Raw genomic sequence first — 21,069 nt, 5'->3', positions numbered from 1 at the left:
TGGTCTGTTCTTTCAGTCGGATCTTCTCTGGGAGGCACTGGAATGATGAAAGCCTGTACTCTCGGCCCTTTCCCTGGTCCCCCTGGCGGGGTCTGGGCCCTTTCCCAGCGACTTGTAGGACATGTGGTCAGGGTCCTGGTGGCTCTCAGCCCCGGGGCTGCCCCATTCACTCGAGAGTTCTCTTTAGGGTGGAGCTGGAAGAAGGGATGGCTCTGGTTGCCACGGAGCTGTGATTTGGATGTCCTTCCAGAGAGGGCCACAAGGGGGCCACACGGGTGGCCGGGCAGCTGTCAGCAGGAATGGTGCCAACGAGTGACAGTCATGAGGGAGCGTCTCTCCTTGGGGAGGAAAGAGGGTAGTGCCTTTCTTGGCTGAACAAAAGGCCAAAGCTACCTTACTGGGGGACTGCGCCCCAACCGGGTTGTTGATGAGAGAGCGGTGGTGGCCTCTGCAGACCCTGCATTCCACGGACAGCAGGCTCTGGAGTTTTACGGCTGTCGGGGGGGTGGGTGGCTGCTGAATCTGGAGCCTCGTAGGCTTTGGCAGGTGAGAGGGCCCAAGGTAAGAACAAGAGCCGGTGGGCACAGGCATTCTACATAGAAGTGGCTCATTAGGTGTTTATTTTGTTCTATTTAAGAATTTGTTTTATTAAATTAATATAAAAATCTTTGTAAATCTCTATATACATCTGGTCACAGGAGGTTCCAGTATAAACCCATATTAGTTCTACCCCTTCCCTCAAAGGGGGAGCAGGGGTCAAGTGAACCCACCCCCATCCTGTCAGGGCAGTGCCAACCTTCCTGCCCTTGGGACACTTGCTGCAGGTGGGCACTGGGTCAGATTTCAGGTAGGATGAGCCAGGAGAAGCTAGCACCCCAGGTCTGGAAGCGGGGCTGGAGCTCCTGTTTTCTCAAGGCAGAAGGAACAGGAGAGCTGCAGGATCTGGGCCGACAGCCATGGCCACTGCCATCCCAGGCCACCCCTTGAGGGGATCACTGGCACTTGTCGTCGCTGTCAGAAGGGCTGCCCTCCCGGGGGAGGCCGTGGCGGGAGCGGGGCCCCCAGAGTGCATGCACCTCGGTGGTCTCTGTGTCACTGCTGCTGGTGGCACTGTCTCGGAAGCTGGCAAGGGGCGGCCGGACTTTCACACCCTGTGCTGTGACAGAGCCCTCGATAGCCTTCCGGAGCTGGAAAGGTGAGAGGATCAGATGTGTGGACTCGGAGCTCCCTGCTCAGACTCCTCCCCAGCACTTCCCCAGGTGGCTGGACATAAGTCTCTGAGCCTTTTTGGAAGTGGAAGTGGTCACTATCATCTCACCTCCTTTAGGGTGACAATTCCAATGAGTCTGCCAATACTGGTGACATAAGCATGGTCCACTCCCAGCAGTGAGAAGATGGTGTGAGTCTGCGGGGTGGGGAGACAACACATTGGACTTGATGTGTGAGGGGACAGCTCTAGATTATAGGCCAGAGGGACCCAGAACAAGGTGGTGCGGGGCAGCAGAAGGGGTGAGGATGGATGGTGAGGAAGGGGACAGAACCACTGGAGGAAAAAGAACAATAGAATGTTTCTGTAACCAAGCCTCAGAAACTTGATAGTGGGAATCTTTATGTTGCTTACATTGATGGAGCAAGGGACAGAGGAAGGCTCCTTTGTCCCACGTTAGAAAGGAGGACAGAGGAGAGAACAACTGTTGAAATACGACATCAGATGATTGGCCAGGCACCGGGCTAGGTCTTTCCTACATTAACATTTAATTTCAGTAGTGTCCTGAGAAGTAAGTATGATACCCATTCTACAGGAGAGGCAACATGAGGGTCAGAGCTGAAGTGATTTCGCTCAAGGTCATCAGGAAGAAGTGGCCTTGCAGCCCCAGCTCACTTTTCATCACATTATAGAAGGAGGAAGCACAGCCCCAGTCGTCCCATGCAGCTGTCCAATTAGTCATGGACCGAAGTTCCACACGCACCCCACTCCCCCTTAGGGGTATTGGCCGTGAATCCTCTGCCTCTAACTCACCTCTGTGGCTGATACACGCTTCCCATTGGCTCTCAGTTGGCTGGCCAGTTTTGGTACCCCTCCAATCTTGGCCTGCAGCACTCTACATCTCTCAAACAGTTTGCCTTTTCTGGGGCCCAAGTCGCATCCCGGGTCCTTTTGAGACGTAGCTTGCAGTCCAGGGGGACAACAGTCACGCCCATCCTCCCATGTTTTTCTTGCTTCGGACCCTCCCCCCAGGCTTTCGAATGTAATCACCAAGGGTTCAGAAATTGTCTGGCAGTTCCCCTTGTGCTCTAAGTGGATTTTCTTGGGCCAGATGTCTTGAAAAACACTCTACTGACTCAGCAGTTCCTGGAATTTTTGGCCCATCATTTATCGCACTGTTTTGAGTTTACTTGTAAGCCTTTTGGCTTAATATTTGAATCAAAATGGGCATTAATAACCCAGCTTCCTGAGTACCACTTACTCAGAACTCACTGTTATCATCTTAACACTTTAAAAATGTTTTATTATACAGTGCTAAATTCTCCATCTAAGACATGACAGTAATTATAAAAGGAGATAAACAGAAGTTCAGTTTTAGAATACACTTTTCTGTGCTCCTTCCATGCCTATGTCATAACTGTCATGTGGTTAGCAAGTTCCTCCTCATCTCTAACTTGAATCCTATGTGCTACAAGTTATCTTTAATTTCTTCATAAGACTTCGGAGGGAAACATATCGTTATAAGGTTTCCTGTTTCAATAATCCCTTAGCCTTGCCTTCTTATCATTTAATAATCCTTCTCATCTTCTCCCGAGGATCCTATTAAATAGTTCCCCTTGATTTTCTGTTCTCCACCATCCTAATCAGAGTGAGCTTCTGGCAGACTATATGCTTTTTAGATTTGCAAACCACTTGTCCCACTAAGCCTTACTGATTGACTTTCTGAACATCCTGGCCATTCCCCCCAACCTCCTCACCATCCTCACCAGACAGGGCTGCAACATCCTAATGGGTTCTGCTTTCTGCCTCCCTTCCCTCCAGCTTGGCTCTGCCATCCTAAGAGCTTTCCCAAACTTGAGTTAGACCCCAGACTCCCCAGAATGGCCCATTAAGACCCTTCCCAAACTCGCCTCAGCCTGTCTTTCCAGCCTCAGATGCCGCCAGGCACCCCAGCTTCCAGCCTCAGATAATCACTCATCCTTTTCTGAGAACATCCATTTCTTCCACGCTTCAGCCCTTCCCTCACGACACCATCTTTTAAAGTCTCCTGTTGTTCACCTCTCAGTATAAGTAGTAGCAGTAATTCCTAACATATATCGAATACCTACTATGTGCTGGGCACTGTTCTAAGTGCTTCACATGTTATCAACTTTAATCCTCAGAAAAACCTATGTTGGCACAACGATCCCATTTTACAGAGAAGGAAAGTGAGGCACAGAGGCTAAGAAATGTGACAGGGTTTCGGGTTCAGCCCGCTGGCACTCTAGCTTCCCCCCTCCACCCACTGCTGCTCTGCAGGCGGCCCTGAATGAATGAGGCACTCTGATGGTACGGGGACGTCCAGTTGCACAGGTTCCTAAATAGTCTCCAGTGTATTCCTCTCCCCTCTGCATGTTCCTTTCCTGGACTTCACTGGGCTACTACTTACTGACTCCTCAGGCCTACAAGGACATTTTGAATTCTCATCTTGTATGTTCTTATCACTTTCAGTTCTTTGTACTTTTGTTAGTTGGTTCCTCAAAGGCTTCATTTCGTCCTCTGATTTTTAAGTTTGCAACAAACACCTACTTTGTTCTTTTTCATTTTCATTTAATTAGACACCAGGGAGCCCATTGGAGGGCCCATACTTCTTGGGCTTGGGAACAGTGAATTGACAGGGAGAGGGTCAGTTTCGCCTTCCAAAAGAATCCTGGGATTGGGGCCAGGAAATCTGGCCTCTGGGCCTGACTCTGCTATATTGACTCGGGCAAGTAACCTCCTCACTGCCTCAGCCTCCCTGTTTATTAAAATGGTTAAATCCACAGGCTTTTGGGTCAGACCATCTTGTATTCCAGGCCTAGTTCTGCTACTTACTAGCTGTGTGACCTTCGGCAACCTGCTTAACCTCTCTGAATCTCAATGTCCTCATAACAACTAGAATAGAAAAACCAGAATATCACAATACCCATCTTACAGGGTGGTTGTGAGGATTAAATTAAACATGTGAAGAGCTTAGCCCACTGCCTGGCATGTAGCAGGCACTAAAAAAAACACGTCACCATTATCATCATCATCGTGTGATGTCTGAGGATTAAGTAAGGTGATGGAAACGCTTTAGAGGTCTTAGGAAGAAAGGCTTTAAATAAAAGCCAAATGTATTATTCACAGGCCTATCTTCTTTTTTTTTGCAATTGCACTGCAGTTCCCCACTCATTTTGATCCGAGGTCTTTACCCAAAGGCTTATACGTTCTTTTATTACCTTTTGCTTTTTTGTTTTTGTCCCCTGTTCTTCCTGCCCTGCTTGTCTGCACTAGGCTGGCTCTTGGGCACAGTTTGTGTCTAAGCTAGCTGCCCAAGCTGCAGACCTTGGGAAAATTTCTCCCCTTCCCCCGTCTAATGTGCTCACAGGCTTGCACGCTAAATCTGTCAACAATTTAGCTAAACCCCCCTGGTTTTTGCCCAAGCGGCCTGCTGGGTGTGCCTGTACTCCCTGCCTTCGCTTAGAGGCCTGAAGGTGCCCAATGATGCCAGCTGCGCCATTCTGGGGGGGCCCGAGGCAGTCCTGCAAAGAGAGCCCCCGCCCTCCATTAGCGTCAGCCTCACCCACTGCCAACCTGTCTGCACTCCAGTTTTCTCTGCATTTATGCAGGCCATTGTGCCCTTCTGCTGAGCTATCTTCCTGTGTCTCTACCAGTTTTCCTTTGGCCTACACTGAGTCAGACTTTCTGGGGTCTGACATTCCAAGCCCCCCACTAGGCACTTCTCATCTTTGTTTATCTCTTCTCTGCAGTGTCCCCAATCCTACTTGGATGTTTGTTCGCTTGTTTATTAGATTTTCTTATCCTGCCTATTTCTCACCCATTTTTTTCAGTGTGGGTGTATCAGCCTTGTCAGGCGCTGGCAGCCTCCTGCCTAGCTCTGACTCTAGAGGGTCAGAGGCCTTCTGGCTTCCACCCAGCTCCAGCCCTGTCTTTGTTGCCGCTTTGGTCCAGAGTTCCCTGGGGGCACGGCTGAGCAGAAGAAAAATGATGCTTGGCTTCACCATAGGCAGGAAGAGGCTAAGGGGCCCTGCTCCTGGCCTCCCATCGTTTGAAGCAATGTGTTTGAAAAACATCTCAGCACAGAGCCCACTCTCTGCTGTCTCTTTTTTCCCCACTGGCTTGAGTCCAAACCTGTGGGAGGACTTAGCTCCCCACCCTGTGCTCCTGAGAGCCCAGGCGGTCCCGGGCCTCTGGCCCTACCTTGTGCAAAGAGGTCCGCTCCACCAGCTGGAAGGGGGCAGGGTCAATTTTGCAGTCACTGAAGTTGACAGGTTCATCTAGTTGCTGCTCCTCCCACTCCAGAATCTGAGGGGACAAGACTAGGAGGGTTAGGGAGAAAGTGCCAACAGCTGCTCTCACCTCCTTGAAAGTTGGCCTGCCCTTTTTCCTACCCCATGGTCCCTCCCATGGGGACAGCAGCCAATATGATGACTGAACACACTCAGGAAGAAGAGTCCAGAGTCCAGTCACACCTTACCTCCTCAGGGGTCATCTCGCCTTCCAGGTCCGAGTCACTCTAGGAGAGAGGAAGGAAGATTGGCAGCTAGGGGCTTGGGGGAGGTGGTGTATCTCACCAGCTCAGGGGAAGCTTACCCTGCCTAGACCCCGGCCCTCCCTGTCTAGTGCTCCTGAGCTGCAGGAAGAAAGGGAGCACTTACCGCCAAGGAAATTCGGACCCGCTTCGGCTTGCGCTTGTCACATGTTTCCGACTTCTCCAACTTTGTTAGCGCCAAACCAGAGAGAAGAGGAGTGGATGTTATAGGCAGGAGGGAGGTGAGGGAAAGTGGTGGGGCTGGGAGGAAGGGCACAATGCAGGGACAGCTGATATCCAGGAGGGCAGAAGGGCAGAGAGAGTGGAGGCAGGCACTGCAGGGTTAACGGACAGGTGGTCTCAGCGTCAGAGAGCTGGAGAGAAAGAGCCAGATGGAGAGGCTCTAACCACTCACCTCTGAAGCAGGCTCGGGGGGCGGACTGCCACAGAAGAGGCTTCTGAGGGCGATGCCTGCCTGCTCCATGTTCCCTGTGTTCCCAAACACAAGGCCCTGAGGGCAATGTCATCCTTGCTGGAGAGGACCAGGAGAGGTGAGGAGGGCAAGGGGAGAGGCGTCCTGGTTCTACTCCTGGCCCATCTGGGCAGCCTCTTAGCTGGGATGTGCTCCAGTAAAAAGGTTGGGCAGGGACCCTAGTGCGTCTCCGGGGCTGGTCTCTGGCTCCGTCGTGCTAGCAGATGGGCTCACCTGTGGGACTCTCCTTGAGGTTCATGGTGTTGCTGGGCCCCCTCTTGAGAGCAGGCTTCAGGGGCTTGTGAGTCTCCCCCCGTGCTGCAGGGAAGCCCGAGTCTTCTGTGTTCACCTGCACAGGCAGGAAGGGGTTGGGGACCCCATGGCCTCGGACCACCTCTAAGTCGCCCTCCCAAACAGTCTACACAATGACATTTAGGAAATCTGGGTGCCCCTGCCATGGGGCTTTTCCCCTCACCTGGAAGAGGAGGGAGGTCTCAGGGCTGGGGGGACTCTCCTGATCGGAGGGTGAAGAGGTCCGGGCAGCTCGATGCTCCTGCATGTACTGCCGCCGGCGGGCTGGGCTCAGCTGAGCCCCCAGCAATGCCACCACCTGTGAGCACTCGATGGAGCCCAGGAGGATCATGGACTCTGGATAGAGCAGGTGGGAGGACGCAGGAGCTGGGGGTGAGGCCCTCCTACCCCCCTGACCTTCTCTCACACCCAGTGTGGGGCCTTGGACACAGACCACACTCCCTAGGGAAACCCTGGCTGGGTTTGCTAGCTTACTGCCTTTGGAACCAAGGAGACTGGTCCTGAGCTCCTGCCCCTCCCCCTTCCTGAGCAGCGACCCGGGCAGATGACCCTAGCACCTGGGCCCCCTCCTGGTCTCACCAGGGGACTCTACTAGGGCCAGCACGCGGCCCTTGGTCCTGTGCAGTGCCAACCGCAGGTCCCGGAAGGTGCAGCTGAGGGCCACGTGGGGAACATCCCGCACCATGATGTCCTCCACTCGCACCCGGTACTGCCTGAGGGCAGAGAGAGGCACGTGGTTTGCCGTCAGCATGGGGAGGGTAGCCCGGGCTGTGAGGGTATCCTAGGGCTGTGAGGAAGGCCCCAGAGCCTATGGGGACAAGGGCTAAGGGCCGAGGTGTACCTACTGCCTTCGTTCTGATCGGGTGGGTCAGCCACAGCTCCCCCAGGGAGTGGACAAGGGCAGCTCTGGCCAGGAGGGAGCAGGGTGGCTGGTCTCCCAGCCTCACTGGCTGAAGACCTTGCTGGAGGTGGGTGGGAGGGAGTCCTAGGGTGCCTTCTGCCCCTCAACCGCTCCCCCCTCGTCACCCAGTCCTCCATACTGGTGGCGGCCCCAGCCCAGCTCAGGCAGATAGGGCAGTTTCTTGATTCGGATGATGCTGTCATAGAGTGAGGGCTGTAGGCTCTGGGCAACGGCGTTGGCCAGGATGACGGCGATCATAACAGGCAGGATGTGGGCGATCTGGCCTGTGAGCTCGAACACGATCACGGCCGTGGACACTGTGTGTGTCACTGCTCCTGCCAGCGCAGCTGCCCCTGGGGACAGCCACCCTCAGTCTCCTCAGGGTGCCCAGGCCCCAGATGACCCCATCCCCCAGTCCTGTAGGGACCCTCTGGGCTGCCCAGTACAATCCTGGGGAGTGGGCTTCTGCAGCCGAGAGAAGCCTGGTTTCTGCCAGCAGGGGGCGCCAGAGCCTCTGGCCCTGTGGCCCAGCCAGGGGTTTTCCAAGACAGACAGGGACCTGGAGCACTCACCCACCACTGCATAGCCTCCCGGCACGATCCGGTAAGTGCTGCCATCTGTGTGAATCCCGTCTGGGAACCAGGCAGCCATGCTTTCGCCCACCAGACGCCCAAATGCTGCTCCTTCAGGGAGGGGGGTGGGAATTGAAACAGGTAGTGGAGGGGGTGGGCAGGGACACTAGGAAGAGAGAGGGTCAGAGGGTAGGGGAGGGGGCCGGTGGGTCATTCAGTGCAGGGGACTGCCCTGCGGGGGTGGGGGCGGGGGCTGGACCAAAACCCGCTCCCAGGCAGAAGGGGGACAGCCACGGGGCGGCCAGAGGGTGCAGGCTGGGAGAACCGCAGCTGAGGACTCACCAATGACAAAGACAGGCATGAAGGCCCCGCAGGGCACTGGGATGGTGGTGGCCAGTGCAGACATCCAGAACTGCAGGGAGGAGGTCATTCAAACAGGTAGAGGCGCCTCCTGGCCCCAGGCAGCTCCCAGCTCCACCCCAGAAGCCTACCTTGCTTATCAGTCAGGCACAAACTTCCCAGCTATCTTGGAATCCCCCAGAGGTGAAGGAAAGGAGGACTCAGGAACCAGGTGGCTTGGGTTCAAATCCTCACCCTGCCATCTAGCTGTGTGACTTTGGGCCAGTTACTTAACCTCTTTGCGCCTCGACTTTCCATCTTTAAAACAGGGGTATTAATAGTACCTTTCTCACAGCATTGTTGTGAGGCTTAAAGGAGTTAACATACGGAAAGCGCTTAGAACAGTGCCCCCCACACCTAGTAAGTCTATGTTGGCTATACATATGTAAGGAGCCCCACCTTCATGAGAATGAAGATGACCAGGGTGAGGAAGACATTGGCGCGTGGTGGGTTCCAGGCCTGTGAGGTTCCAGGTGGCTCAAGCTCCTCCATCAGGCCCTGGCGGACCCACGTCCGGTTGTCAAACAGGGTGACCAGTGTCTCTTTCTGTGAGAGCTGTAGGTGAACAGGGTGCCTCAGGCTGGGGGACAGACAGGATGAAGGGAAGGGGCCCACAGGAGAGCAGGGACTGTTGGCTTTAGAAGGGATGCATCCCAAGGGAAAGTACAAGTTCCTGTTCTGCCTGGGGTTACCTGTCCAGCCATGAACTGTCCAAAGCCAGGGGGGAAGGTCAGAGTAGAGATGAGCAGGGTCACCAGAGCCGGGAAGAGCAGGCGTCTAGAGATGTAGATTTCATAGCATCAAATACTTACTACAGACTGGTGATAGGCTTGGGTGCCCTCACATACCTCAGGGCTGCGGTCACAGCAGGGCCTTGGCTCTTACATAAAAGCACACAGTTCTGAAAGAAGGCGCCCTTTGCCGTTCATGATACGATGTCTCTGAGGGTGATGGCCATCCAGGGTTATAATGAACCCAAATGCCTTTCTGTTGGCTCCTGACTCCCTAAGTGGGTAGCACCAGCAGAAAATTCATCCCCCCAGCCCTCTCTGGACACCCCTAAGCCGTGACGCCTCCCCTTACCCTCAAGTTTCTTCTGCCTCTGTCTGTTTCTCTGAGGTGACTTAACAGTGAAGGTCACACAACATATACTCCAATAAAGAGGTTAAACAAAAAAAGTGAAGGTCAGTGTTGGGGGAAGCCGGGGTCACTCATGAAGTTGACCGAAGGTGCCAAAGGGAGCAGGTTCAGTTGGTTGCCCCTTCCCTGAATGATGTCAGTCCCAACAGAAGTCATGTCTCAGGCCTCCCCACTCCCAATCCTCAGGGTCACAACTGAGAGAGCTGTGCGCCATGAAGGAAGAACTAAGACTCAAACATTCTCCAGGGAGCACTGCTATCTGGGCCAGGCCAAGGGCCTACAGGAAGCCTTAGCCTTTGATCCAAAATGCTCTCTGCCACTGACTAAAACTCCAAAAGTGCCAATTTTCAGGCAATTCAAATAAAAGTCAAAATGTTCAATCAGTCTGGAAAACACCATTGAGTGCCTATTTTTGACTGGGCCACTATCTGCCATCTCACCTGTCACCCCCCTTCCCCCAGGCCATGACCCTCACACAACCCAAAGTGCCCCAGAATCAACTCACTTCTTCATGAGGAAACGGTTGATGGTCTTCTGCTTCCTCATCACCTGGACAATCTTGCGGTTCAGGTAGACAAAGAGCGCTCCCCCGAAGCCACTTGCAATACTGGAGAGGGAACAAGCACCTGGGTGAAAGGAGGTCTCCCCTCTCTTACCTCCTCCTCCCTGACCCACCTCAGCTCCCTCAGCTCCTCACCCAATGACAGCAAAGGCCGGCAGCTCCTGGAGGTCGAAGGGGAAGTCAAGCCGGAACCGGGTTTTGAAGAGAGCCGTAATGGTCTCTGAAGGGAAGCAGAGTAGCAGAGGGAGGTGGCTGTAGCTTCGGAGGTCCCCACCTGAGCCATTTCAGGGCTCCTCTCATGCCCCAGGTCCCCCACCTTCATCACGGTTCCAGACTGCCAAGACCCGGAAGATGAAGGCACTGAAGGTGGCAGCAAAGAAGCCCCGCCAGTAGTTCCGCACAGCGAAGAAGGTAGAGGTGACCTCAATGCTGAAAAGCACACCTGCGGGGGCGGGGTGTAGGCAAGGAGAGCGCCCCTTGAGGCCTGGGCCTGGCCTATCGTCTCAGACCCAAGGGCAGGGCTGGGGCTGACCTGACTGCCCACCTCCAATGGGTGCCGCAAAGCAGCAGCCCACTCCCACGGCACAGGCGGCGGCCAGCATCTCTGTGTTCCGGGATTCGTTCTGGCGAGAGCGGTGGAAAGGGGAGTCGGCGTCAGTGTGGGCTCAGCAGCCCATCCCTCCCCTCTGCCTTCCCCCAAGGTCCCCCTTACCTCATAGATGCCCCCGAACAGGGAGAGGAACTTGCTGAGGAGAGCAGCACACATGCTTGCGATATGCACAAAAGGGCCCTGGGAGGTGGGGGCAGGTGGTGAGTGGGGAAGGGGCACACCCTGACCTTGGCCTGGCTTCTTCCTCCACTTGATGGACTCCTTTATTCCCCAACCTGCACTTACCTCTTTGCCAAGGGGCATCCCACTGCCGAGGGCACAGGTCAGCCCGATAACCTTAGCTACGAAGGTCTTGAGGGTGAGGTATTCCTTGAGCACCACTCCCCGCAAGATGGTCTTCATCTCGGGGATGCCGGACCCTGGAGAGGCACAATCCCAGGAGAGTCATTTGATGTGCCTGTTTCAGGAGGTCCCATCTCCTCCCTCTCTTTCTCTTCTATTGTACCGACAGCCTGAGGAGCCAGGATCTGTGTGAATCCGGCAGAGAAAGTGATGAGGACGACGGGGTAGGTGACCCAGGCCAGATACTGGAGTAAGAGGTTAGTGTTCAAGCCCCGGGACATCCACTGCTGAGCTGTGGGGAGAGGATGTGCCATTGGAGCTCCGAAGCACACACCCAGTCCCCGCCTGGCCACTGCACATACTGGTGTGACAAGCTGTCCCAGGGAATATCACACAGAGCCCAGGCACAAGGGGTAGGGAGGGGGCTAGAGGGCATGCACGGAGACAAAGATCACTATAGGTAAGAGGGTCAGTTGGACAGGGGTGGCAAGAAGTTGTGGCCTATGTGAGTGGCAGTGATTATGCCTGAAGATGGGGCAGTCAGGCTGGCTGGGGGAAGTGGTCAATGGACAAGTGCAGCATAGAGGAGGCAGGTTGGTTCTCCCTAGCCCTTCCCCACCAGCCCTTGTCCTCACCCTGCAGACAGGCAGCGATGGCATAGTCCATGGCCCAGCTGACCAGTGCCATGAGGAGCCCCAGCAGGACCAGGAAGATCCAGTCTTCACCAACCCTGGACACTAGGAACTTATGGCAGTGTACAGTACAGACTGGGAGCAGGGAAGGGAAGGAGGGGAGGCTGGCACCAAAGTGCTCCTACCCCTGTCCCCCCTCCCCCACAGGCAGCGCTAATGGTCTTGGACCCCCTCAGCACAGCACAGCCAAGTCCCCTGCCCCAACCCAGGTCTCACTACGGCATCGGGTGCAACGGCTCTGTCCGTATTCCAGAAGCTCTGGGGCAGCCCGAGGGGAAGGTGGACCCCTCCAGGGCTCGGGCCCTCCTAGACGGATCCGAGCAGCTTCCTCTTTGGCAAAGGCCCCAAGGTCCTGAGTATACCGGCCATACATCTGAGCAATAGGGAAGATGGGGGTCAGCAGACATGGGCCGAGTGGGGATGCAGGGAGGGCTCCTGGGGCCTCAACTCCCCTTTTCCCAGTCCCCACATTATATACCCCTTCTTGAACCCACACTTCCCACTTGGGCTTAGGGTGTGGGAACAATGCACACTGCAGATCGTGGGGGCTGTCCTGGCTGGAGTGATGGGGACAGCCAAGGTACAGGGACACAGCTCTGGGGGTGGCTGAATAATCGGTCCCCTTCTCACAAGCCTGGGGAGGCGCGGAGCACTGAGGAGGAGTGGGAGGGAAGGCCCCAGAGGAGGAAAAGATGGAAAAACCTAGGCAGTCTGCAAGTGGGAGGAGGGAAGGTCAGAGAATAGGGGATGGTCAAGGGCATATGGGTAACAATAAGGGCCTCATGGAACCGGGGGCAGCTGAGTTGGGCCTAGGAACAGGCGGGGCCCCAATCCTTATCACGTTCCTGCTGGGCCTCTGGCCTGGAACCGACTCAGCTGCGCCCTCGCACCCACCCTAATCCCCTTGTCCCCATTCTCCCCCCCCACCCCCCACCAGCCTGCCGGCCCAGCTGGGAGTGGAAAGCCTCTCTGGGTGGGGAGAGAGTGCTTGGTGGCCTCAGCCCCATTCTGGAGCTTCCCTGAGACCAGTGGTGGGTTGGGGGACGGCAGAAGCTGATGGCTGCACTGTGACCGTGAACGCTGGGGTGATGGGATGGAGAGTGGCCGAGCAGCGGCTAGACCTGCCAAGCTGGGTGTGTGTTAGGGGGTGGGGAGGAGTAGATTCCGGCTGCCACCCGCAGAGCTTCGGGACACAAAGGGCTCCTGTTGGGGCTGGGGTGGGGGGGTGGAGGGAGGGAAAGAGAGAGAGAGGGAGAGAGAGAGGGAGAGAGAGAGCGCGAGCGCAGGAAAGGGACGAGAGGGAACCAGAGAGAGGAGAAAGTGGGGGGAAAGAGAGTCCAGGGGAAAGGGCAGAGAAGAGAGAGAAGGAAACCAGAGGGGAAGAAGGGAGGAGGAAAAGAGAGAGAGTAGAGTATAAAGAGGCAGACAGCGCAGGAGGGGGAGGTGAGTGAGTGAGAGAAAGACAAAGGGATCAGGGATCGGAAGGACGAGAGGGAGAGGCTGGAGCAGAGAGTGCCAGGGAGAGAGCTTGACCCTGAGAACTCATTCCAGAGATAGAGACCGGGCGAAGGAGATGGAGAGGTAGCTGGTGCCTGGCTTGCCAGACCAGTGCCCCACGCAGACTGACAGACACATCCCACCCTGTGCAGAGGCTTACCCCTCTACCCTGGCTCCACCCTCACCTTTGCCACCTCTCCCTGTCATCCTGTTTCATCCAGTCACTCTTTCTTGTAACTGGGCACCTCCCAGCCTCAGATACAGCCCGGGCCCCCTTCTCCTGGAGAAGTTCCTTCCCTGCCTCCTTCCTGGGCAAATTCCGGCCCACGCTGATAAAAAAGAGTTACAAGGCCCACTCCCTTCCCTAGAGTTTGGGTCCCCCACCCCAGTGACACAAGCAGAGGCAAAAGGTTTCTCAAACACAAAGTTGCAGTGGTGACTGTGAGTCGGCGCAGATCCCCAGGACCCCCGCTTCTAATGACGCTGAGGGACAGCCCTGGGGTGAGGGTGGGGCTGGACACCCAGAGTCAGATGAGCAAAGGTCCCAACTCCTGCTTGACCCATCCTCCCGTAAGGCTCCTGTGCCCAGGGTGGCAGGCCACATTTTTCCAGAGAATCCACTGAGGGGTTCCTGCCAGTGCTGGATTGCCAGCTCCCAGGGGTAAGGGCCGGGGCTGGGTTTGGGTCTGATCATCTTCCTAGCAGTGCCCTGCACATAGTGGAGACAGAAGGAATGTCTCAGATGGTGGAGATACAGTGCAGAGAGAAAGTTCAAGCATGTGAGTGGTGCTGGGAAGGGGTAGTAGGGTGCTGAGACTTGGACCCAAGTGGCAGTGGGGAGGAGCAAAGAAAAGTTGGTGGGGGGAGTAAAGGGAAGGACACCTGGAACAGGCACCTGAAGTCCTTGTCGTCTGCAGGCCCCCAGCCTCAGCCAGAAACCTGCATGCAGCGTTCCACCCTTTAGCACTCCAGGCTCTCAGGCCCTCGAGCCTCAGTCTCCCCAGCTCAGAGGGCTGGGGCGGGGTTAGGGTAGCCCCCCACGCCGCCCGCCCCCGTCCCCGTCCTCGCGCTTCCACGGGTAACCAGGAGCAGCGGTTCGGGAGCACTCCTCAGGGCTCTGCTGGCTTCACTTACCAGGGTCTGCTCGTACTGCAGCGCCCGTGGCTCCATCCCTTCCTCCGCCGCCGCCGCCCCCGCCGCCGCCGCCATCTCCGCTCACAGCCCTCTGGCCTCCCGCCGCGGCTCGGGCTCTGGCCCGGACTCGCCTCCCGGCCCGCAGAGCCCGCGCCCACACCCGTCCCGTCCCCGCAGCCCGGGCAGCCGAGTGCAGAGTGCGGCGGGCCCCGGGCGGGCGCCGCTGGCGCAGCCTCCCGCTCGCGTCCCCTCCTCGGCGGGCGGGCCGAGGGCGGTACCCTCCGTGCTGCTCCGCCCGCCGGCCCATCTAAGGGAGCCGGCCCAGCGCGGCCGGGGTCCACGTTGGGGCCGCCTCCCGGGCTCGGGAGAGGCGGCAGGGGGCGCTTGGAACGCGCGAGCCCGGGCCCAGTCTCTGCCGAGGCGGGTGGCTGAGAGTGGCGCCCGGGCCAGGGCGGGGGCGGGTCCACTGGCACGTGGAGGGGCCGGGCGGGGTCTGTGGCTCTCCGCAACCGGCCAGGAGGGGCCGGACTCGCTGGGGCTCTGTAGGGCCTGGGGCCGGGGGCTGCCTAAAAATCAGACTAAATCAGACTTTCAGGCCCAATCCCTCAGGAGCGGCGTCCTCTCTTGCTTCTCCGCAGGGGCCAAGGGCTCAGACCGGCCTGGCAGGGCCCCTCCACTCCGTCGGGGGTGAGAAACAAAGCTGGGGGGGACTCGGAGGGGGACGCTAGGCCCAGAAGGGGGTGCTTGGAACTGGGACCCTCGGTCTCTCTCATCCCCTTCCTTTCTCCTTGCCTTCTTCGCGAGGGAGGTGCACTTGGAGCAACTTGGCCTTCGGCTTGTGCGGGGGTGGAGGTGGGGAGGGAACGGGAAGGGGTGAGGCCAGAGGGAAGGGAGGTCTAGGTGCCTGGGAGTCGGGCGTGGGGGGACAGAGGTCGCTTCTCCCTGGCAGGGCCCAAGGAGAAATCTGAGTAGCTGCTGACGTCTAGCCGCCAAGGGAGAACGGCCTGCTGGCGCTCTGCGTTCTCTGTAAGGGTCCGAAGAAGGATAGAGCAGAGGGTGGGGTGAGCACAGATGGATGGGCAGTGTCAGAGATAGTGTCAGAGGAAAGGCCAGTGCCCAGGAAACAGGCAGTGTGCCGGAGGAGGCAGCACAAGGGTGAAGGGGCACGTGGGAGCAGCGGGGGTTCCCAGGAGGAGGGAGCAGTGTCCAGGAAGGGGGCAGTGTGAGAGCCGGCACCCTGGAGGAAGGGGCAATGTAAAGGAAGAGGTGGTATCGGTAGGAGAGGATAGTGTCAGGATGAAGAAGCACATAGGAGAGCTTGTTCAGGAGAGGGTCGTGGCGGGGGGAAAGGGCAGAACCGAGCTGAAGGGGCAGTGCTCAAGGAGGGCAGTGCGTGGGGGTTAATGCCTGCTGAAGGGGCGGTGTAAGGGAAGAGAGTAGGGGTGGGGACGGTGCAGGCTTTCCTCTTTCGCAAGGTGACATCATGGCAAATTCCCAAACTGGACGGACCCGGCTCAGGTGACAGCCATATGGGCCGAGCCGGCCCGGGTGCCAGCTGGAGAGGCTGGGTCCTGAGCCCTGCCGGGCCAGCGCCCTGGGGGCGGGGTTCTGCTCCTCTCGCCCTTCGCACGGACTGTGCCCTCGGCGGGCACGCGGACCGGCACGGTAGGGCTCCGGCCGGGCTTCTCTGGGCCAAGGATCAAGGTCCCTGGCTGGGGTAGGCCCCCAAGCATTCCAGTCTTCCTGACCTGGCTTCTGAAGAGGGCGCAGTAGAGCCACTGAAGAGAGCCGGACAAGACGCCGCCTCGGCTGGAGGTGGGACCTATCGTGTTGCCGCCCGGGGCGGAGTTATTTGGACCTGAGACCCGCCCATAATACTGCAGCGTCTCGGAAAGAATCGTTCGGGGCGGAAGTTAAGAATCCCCGAGAGCTAGGTGGCGGAAGTGGCCGCGTTCCTGCTTGTCCGTGCGCATGCGTTATTCTGTTTCTTAGCCGCCGCTCTTCAAGCGCTGTCTTTTCCTTTCTCCTCTCTTTTCCTCCACGCGAGGGGGTGCGCGTACCCTTAGTTGTCGTGGTCGCGCGCTCAGCCCCTCCGCTATTTTCGTGGCCCCCTCACCATGGCGGGCATCCTGTTTGAGGATATTTTTGATGTAAAAGACATTGACCCGGAGGGCAAAAAGTTTGACCGAGGTAAGTAAGATTTGGAGGGGCTGTTTGGGGGAAGGGGCTAATCTCCTCGGGGACACGCCCCTGGGCCTCTAGTCCACCCATTTCACGTAGCCTACCCCTACCGGCAGGTCTTGGTGTAGGGACCTTTCTCAGGAAACATTTTACAGATGAGAAAACGGAGACTCCGCGCTCTCCCTGGCTTCACACAAGCTGTGCCCGGTGCCTGGATGGCCTTTTCTCCGAGCATCTTTCTAATCGCTACCCACTCTGTGCTAGGCGCTGTGCTGTGCACCTTACACACACTTTATCTTACTTATTCCTTTCAAGAGCCTCCATGAGGTAGGTGGTGTCTTACCCATTTTGCTCTGAGAGGCTAAGCAACCCACCCAAGGCTGTACAGCGAATAATCCGACCTCAGAGCCCATTGCCCTCAGAGTCTTTAGCTCTTTGTGAAATCCTCTCGGAGTTAGAGTTGACTGCTTGGTGTACAACTCTTTATTCTGTCATTGATCATTGACTGCTTGGTGTACACCTCTTTATTCTGTCATTGATCAATAATTGTCCTTGGTGTCTCTTCTTTTGCCTAGAGACTGGGATGTTTTTTGGGACAAAACCCAGTTCTTACACAAGTTGATAATCCCCTTAGCAGAGCACCTGGCACAGAAAGACAAAACCTTTGGATGAATGAATAACTTGCCCCAAATCAGGTTGTTTCTTAATCACCTAGGTAAGCCTAGAACCTGGATATTATTTGTTGCCGGAGGATCTTTGATTCTTTTCTGGGGATTCTATCCGCTTGCCATAGGTTGTGTCCCCTTTCCTTCTTGCATATGTGGTTCTTTTTTTAAAAAAATATTTATTTTTGGCTGCGTTGGGTCTTCGTTGCTGCACGCGGGCTTCTCATTGTGGTGGCTTCTCTTGTTGCGGAGCACGGGCTCTAGGCGCGAGGGCTCAGTAGTTGTGGCATGTGGTCTCAGTAGTTGTAGCTCGTGGGCTCTAGAGCACAGGCTCAGTAGTTGTGGCGCACGGGCTTAGTTGCTCTGTGGCATGTGGGATCTTCCCAGACCAGGGCTCGAACCCGTGTCCCCTGCATTGGCAGGCGGATTCTTAACCACTGCGCCACCAGGGAAGTCCCTGCATATGTGATTCTGATTGAGCCTGCACGTCTATGAGAGGCCAGTGGATACAGGTTGGGTTAGATTGAGTATTCTACTGCATCCAGCCCCCACAAAGTAGGAGTCTGCCCTGCGCTGTAAGGTCTGCCCTGGGCCAGGCAATGACCTCTGCCACTCTTTCGCTATTTCCCTCCAGTGTCTCGACTGCATTGTGAGAGTGAATCTTTCAAGATGGACCTCATATTAGATGTAAACATTCAGATTTACCCTGTAGACTTGGGTAAGTATTGAACATAAACAACAGCAGGAGGCTTTTTGCCATTTCAGCTGTTCTTCACCCTCTGATGCTGCTGTTATTTTTCAGGTGACAAGTTCCGGTTGGTCATAGCCAGTACTTTGTATGAAGATGGTACTCTGGATGATGGTGAATACAACCCTACAGATGATAGGCCTTCCAGGTGAGGGAGTGGAGCAGGGAGTACTTGAAATATGCCTGAGGACTAAGTAGATAGGTGGTATAGAAAGTCCCTTACTTAATTCATAAAATAAATGATTATCAGCAGAATCTATGTAACCTTAAGGAAATTGCTGCATTTAAAAATTCAGACATTCAGGTGTTTATCCAAAGCAGTGATTACAGTGTGAGTTGTAGCTTTTTGATGGCAGAGGAAATGACCACTGAATGACCTAGGCTCTGTGGGCCTTGTGTCTTGGGAGGGAGTTTGGTGTGATGGAAAGGCTTTCGAGCCCCACTCAGTTCACATCTCAGCTCTACCACTTATTTGTTGAATAACCTTAACCTCTTTCTTTTTTTCTTTTTTCTTTTTTCTTTTTGGCTGCGTTGGGTCTTTGTTGCTGCACCTGGGCTTTCTCTAGTTGCAGGGGGCGGGGGCTCAGTAGTTGCAGCATGTGGGCTCTAGTGCACAGGCTCAGTAGTTGTGGCGCATGGGGCTTTGTTGCTCCGCAGCATGTGGGATCTTCCTGGACCAGGGATCGAACCCGTGTCCCTTGCATTGGCAGGGGGATCCTTAACCACTGTGCCACCAGGGAAGTCCAACCTTAACCTCTTTCAACCTTAGTTTTCTCATCAGTAAAATATCGATGGTCATACCCAGCTCACAGGGTTACTCTGAGGACTAAATGACATTATGTTTGGAAAGTGCCTGTTGTTATGATGCTGGCACTTAGTTACCAGTTACCATTTTTAAAGGGCCTCTTATTGTTGTTAACTACATTTAAGAATAACTGCCACTATTGTTCCACAGGGCTGACCAATTTGAGTATGTAATGTATGGGAAAGTGTACAGGATTGAGGGAGATGAAACTTCTACTGAAGCAGCAACACGCCTGTAAGTTCCACGGTCTTGTGAGAGCCCTTGCCCCCTTCCTTTTGTGAGAATTTGGACTATGCTCTGAAAATTTGGACCATGCTCAGGCTTCCTGGGTTTCTTTCCCCAAGCACCTCAGACCTAGGTGGGACCCGGAAAGAAACTGTTTTGGGAACAGTTTTCAGTCTGAAATGTAGATTGCTCACTTTGCCCTCTGTCAGGACCTCAGGGCCTGGTGGTCCAAATGAGAAACTGGTAATCTAGCTGTGTGAAATGCCAAGGAAGGTTACTTCTCCAAGAACTAAATGCAGCGTAAGTGATCAAACTGCTAGGCCTTTTTGTTTGTGTGTGTGTGTGTGTGTGTGTGTGTGTGTGTGTGTGTGTATGTTTTGCTACTCTGCAATCCAATCCCTAGTTCTTTGGTTTCTCTGCCCAACTATTTTTTTCTTTTCTTTAAAATCTTATTAAAACAACATGTGCCCTTTGTAAGAAATTTGAAAAGCAGAGAAGTAACGTGAAGAAGGAAAAAAGTCACCTATAATTCTATAACCAGAGGGAATCTTTTACATAAACATTCTTGAATGTTCTAGGGTTTTGTTTTTTTTTCTGTGTACTTTTTTCTTTGAGCTCATGTTGTTTATTACAATGTTTTGTTCTGTTCTTTTTGCTTAATGTTATGTAAAACATGTTTCCCCATGTCAATTTTAAGCTATTCCTAAACATTTTAATAGCTATGTAACATTCCAGTAAATGGATATATCTTAATTGATTTGACCATTTTCTTTATTCTGGGCATGGAGTAGTTTCCACCTTTGCCAATATAAAGGACAATTTGGTTCCTGATGACAAAACTCTAGAAGGATGCCTTTTTTTTCTTAGGTTGGGTTGGAGAGCTGCTGAGTAACAGTTGTTCTGGAGCTCAGACTCATGGGACCGGGTCTTCTGTTTCAGCTCTGCCTACGTGTCCTATGGGGGCCTGCTCATGAGGCTGCAGGGTGATGCCAACAATCTGCATGGATTTGAAGTGGATTCCCGAGTTTATCTGCTGATGAAGAAACTGGCCTTCTGAACCACCCAGGGAGCCAGCCTTGCTGCTTAGTCACTCAGGTCATGGACGTTCGTTCAAGCCCGAGTGGCAGTTGCTGTTGTTCACCTGTTCAGGAGGGGCTGGCTCTCTGTCCACTGTGGGTGCATCTTTAGGAGGTCTGGACTCAATGGGAAACTGACTTGCCTGCAAAAGACCCAGTGGGAGAGCTTAAAATGAATCAGAAGTTGTTTTATGTATATGATTTTTTAAATTAAACTTTACTTTTTCAGATTCTTTTCCCCTCTTTTTTAACAAAGTTTTTTCCATTTATTTTAAAATCATTTTTTCCAGTTTGCCTATGGTATATTAATGTTTCTGGCCCACAGCCAGATGATCACATGTCAATGTAGGATCTATCCCAACATTTTGGTATCTGGGTTCAGGGTTATCTCCGTCTCCTGGCTGACTACCCCCAATATTTATCCTCCAATGTGATTTTCTGTCTGGGAGAGAGAGTGTTGTGCTTTTGGCTCCTGAGGGCACCACCCATTTGGCATAGAATCCTGAATAGACAAGGAGCTCTGCTCGTGTTCTTCCAACACTTTCAGTTTCTCAGGAAGTCAGATCACGTTGACTTGAATGAGTTGCTTGCATAGCCTGGAAATGTTCGTCATTTTCATGGAAGCTTTGAGATGAGGCTTTTAGACATATGCATGGGACACAACTCTGAAGAGGAGATGAAGAATGATTTGGTGGTTGTGGAAGCAGGTGGAGGAGTTAGTTCTCTGCTTTACATTCTAGTGGTGACCTGGAGGGAGGGTAAGTGGTGGTGGTTTTTACCAGTGACACTGAACAGGGAGCTGCCTCACAGACCAGTGAAGTAGACAGGGCAGCAATACCAATGAGGTTTGGCAGTTCAGTGCCAGTGCCTGGGACAATACAGCAGTCTGACTGCAGTCATTAATTTATCAATGGGGGAAGAACAAAGTTGAGGAAATGGTGATGCTTACAAGGACTCCAGCATCGGAGCTGGGTCTT

At 54.6% G+C, this 21,069-nt stretch overlaps 2 protein-coding genes across 9 annotated transcripts; one reads left to right on the top strand and one right to left on the bottom strand.

Moving 5' to 3' along the window:
- Nucleotides 1-609: 609 nt before the first annotated feature.
- On the bottom strand, nucleotides 610-14,473 carry CLCN2 (chloride voltage-gated channel 2). Of its 6 annotated transcripts, none has more exons than XM_061194407.1 (24): nucleotides 14,393-14,473; nucleotides 11,978-12,134; nucleotides 11,705-11,836; nucleotides 11,233-11,361; nucleotides 11,013-11,146; nucleotides 10,830-10,907; nucleotides 10,662-10,740; nucleotides 10,434-10,559; nucleotides 10,253-10,337; nucleotides 10,061-10,162; nucleotides 9,108-9,192; nucleotides 8,815-8,970; nucleotides 8,359-8,428; nucleotides 8,017-8,127; nucleotides 7,584-7,797; nucleotides 7,123-7,256; nucleotides 6,707-6,879; nucleotides 6,466-6,580; nucleotides 6,175-6,248; nucleotides 5,887-5,946; nucleotides 5,706-5,744; nucleotides 5,429-5,533; nucleotides 1,319-1,405; nucleotides 610-1,187 (listed from the first exon to the last, which is right to left on the bottom strand). In XM_061194407.1, exons 1-24 carry the CDS (start codon nucleotides 14,465-14,467, stop codon nucleotides 993-995), a joined length of 2,715 nt encoding a protein of 904 aa, XP_061050390.1. In that variant the 5' UTR covers nucleotides 14,468-14,473; the 3' UTR covers nucleotides 610-992. The 6 variants fall into 6 exon arrangements, with proteins under 6 accessions (XP_061050390.1, XP_061050385.1, XP_061050386.1 ...); XM_061194402.1 differs by having other exon boundaries at nucleotides 8,017-8,121; nucleotides 14,393-14,436; XM_061194403.1 differs by lacking the exon at nucleotides 5,887-5,946 and having other exon boundaries at nucleotides 14,393-14,467.
- Nucleotides 14,474-14,911: 438 nt separating this feature from the next.
- Nucleotides 14,912-20,322, top strand: POLR2H (RNA polymerase II, I and III subunit H). Of its 3 annotated transcripts, none has more exons than XM_061194401.1 (5): nucleotides 14,912-15,079; nucleotides 17,873-17,956; nucleotides 18,041-18,134; nucleotides 18,942-19,025; nucleotides 19,956-20,322. In XM_061194401.1, the coding sequence occupies exons 2-5, from the start codon at nucleotides 17,908-17,910 to the stop codon at nucleotides 20,071-20,073; spliced, it is 345 nt and encodes a 114-aa protein (XP_061050384.1). In that variant the 5' UTR covers nucleotides 14,912-15,079; nucleotides 17,873-17,907; the 3' UTR covers nucleotides 20,074-20,322. The 3 variants fall into 3 exon arrangements, with proteins under 3 accessions (XP_061050384.1, XP_061050383.1, XP_061050382.1); XM_061194400.1 differs by lacking the exon at nucleotides 14,912-15,079 and adding an exon at nucleotides 15,864-16,207; XM_061194399.1 differs by lacking the exon at nucleotides 14,912-15,079 and adding an exon at nucleotides 16,232-16,582.
- Nucleotides 20,323-21,069: the final 747 nt, after the last annotated feature.

Source organism: Eubalaena glacialis, chromosome 6 (assembly GCF_028564815.1).
Source record: "Eubalaena glacialis isolate mEubGla1 chromosome 6, mEubGla1.1.hap2.+ XY, whole genome shotgun sequence".
Lineage (NCBI taxonomy): Eukaryota > Metazoa > Chordata > Mammalia > Artiodactyla > Balaenidae > Eubalaena > Eubalaena glacialis.
This window is presented reverse-complemented; position numbering and strand designations above follow the sequence as displayed.

Bases quoted from the DNA above. Each gene is read 5' to 3' on its own strand.
- CLCN2 (XM_061194407.1), bottom strand. From the start codon at position 14,467: ATGGCGGCGGCGGCGGGGGCGGCGGCGGCGGAGGAAGGGATGGAGCCA. The intron at 11,147-11,232 runs GTACAATAGAAG...GTGCCTCTCCAG, and splicing joins CCTGGCTCCTCAGGCTGTCG to GGTCCGGCATCCCCGAGATG. The intron at 8,971-9,107 runs GTAACCCCAGGC...GTTCACCTACAG, and splicing joins GACAGTTCATGGCTGGACAG to CTCTCACAGAAAGAGACACT.
- POLR2H (XM_061194399.1), top strand. From the start codon at position 16,510: ATGGCGGGCATCCTGTTTGAGGATATTTTTGATGTAAAAGACATTGAC. The intron at 17,957-18,040 runs GTAAGTATTGAA...GTTATTTTTCAG, and splicing joins GATTTACCCTGTAGACTTGG to GTGACAAGTTCCGGTTGGTC. The intron at 19,026-19,955 runs GTAAGTTCCACG...CTTCTGTTTCAG, and splicing joins ACTGAAGCAGCAACACGCCT to CTCTGCCTACGTGTCCTATG.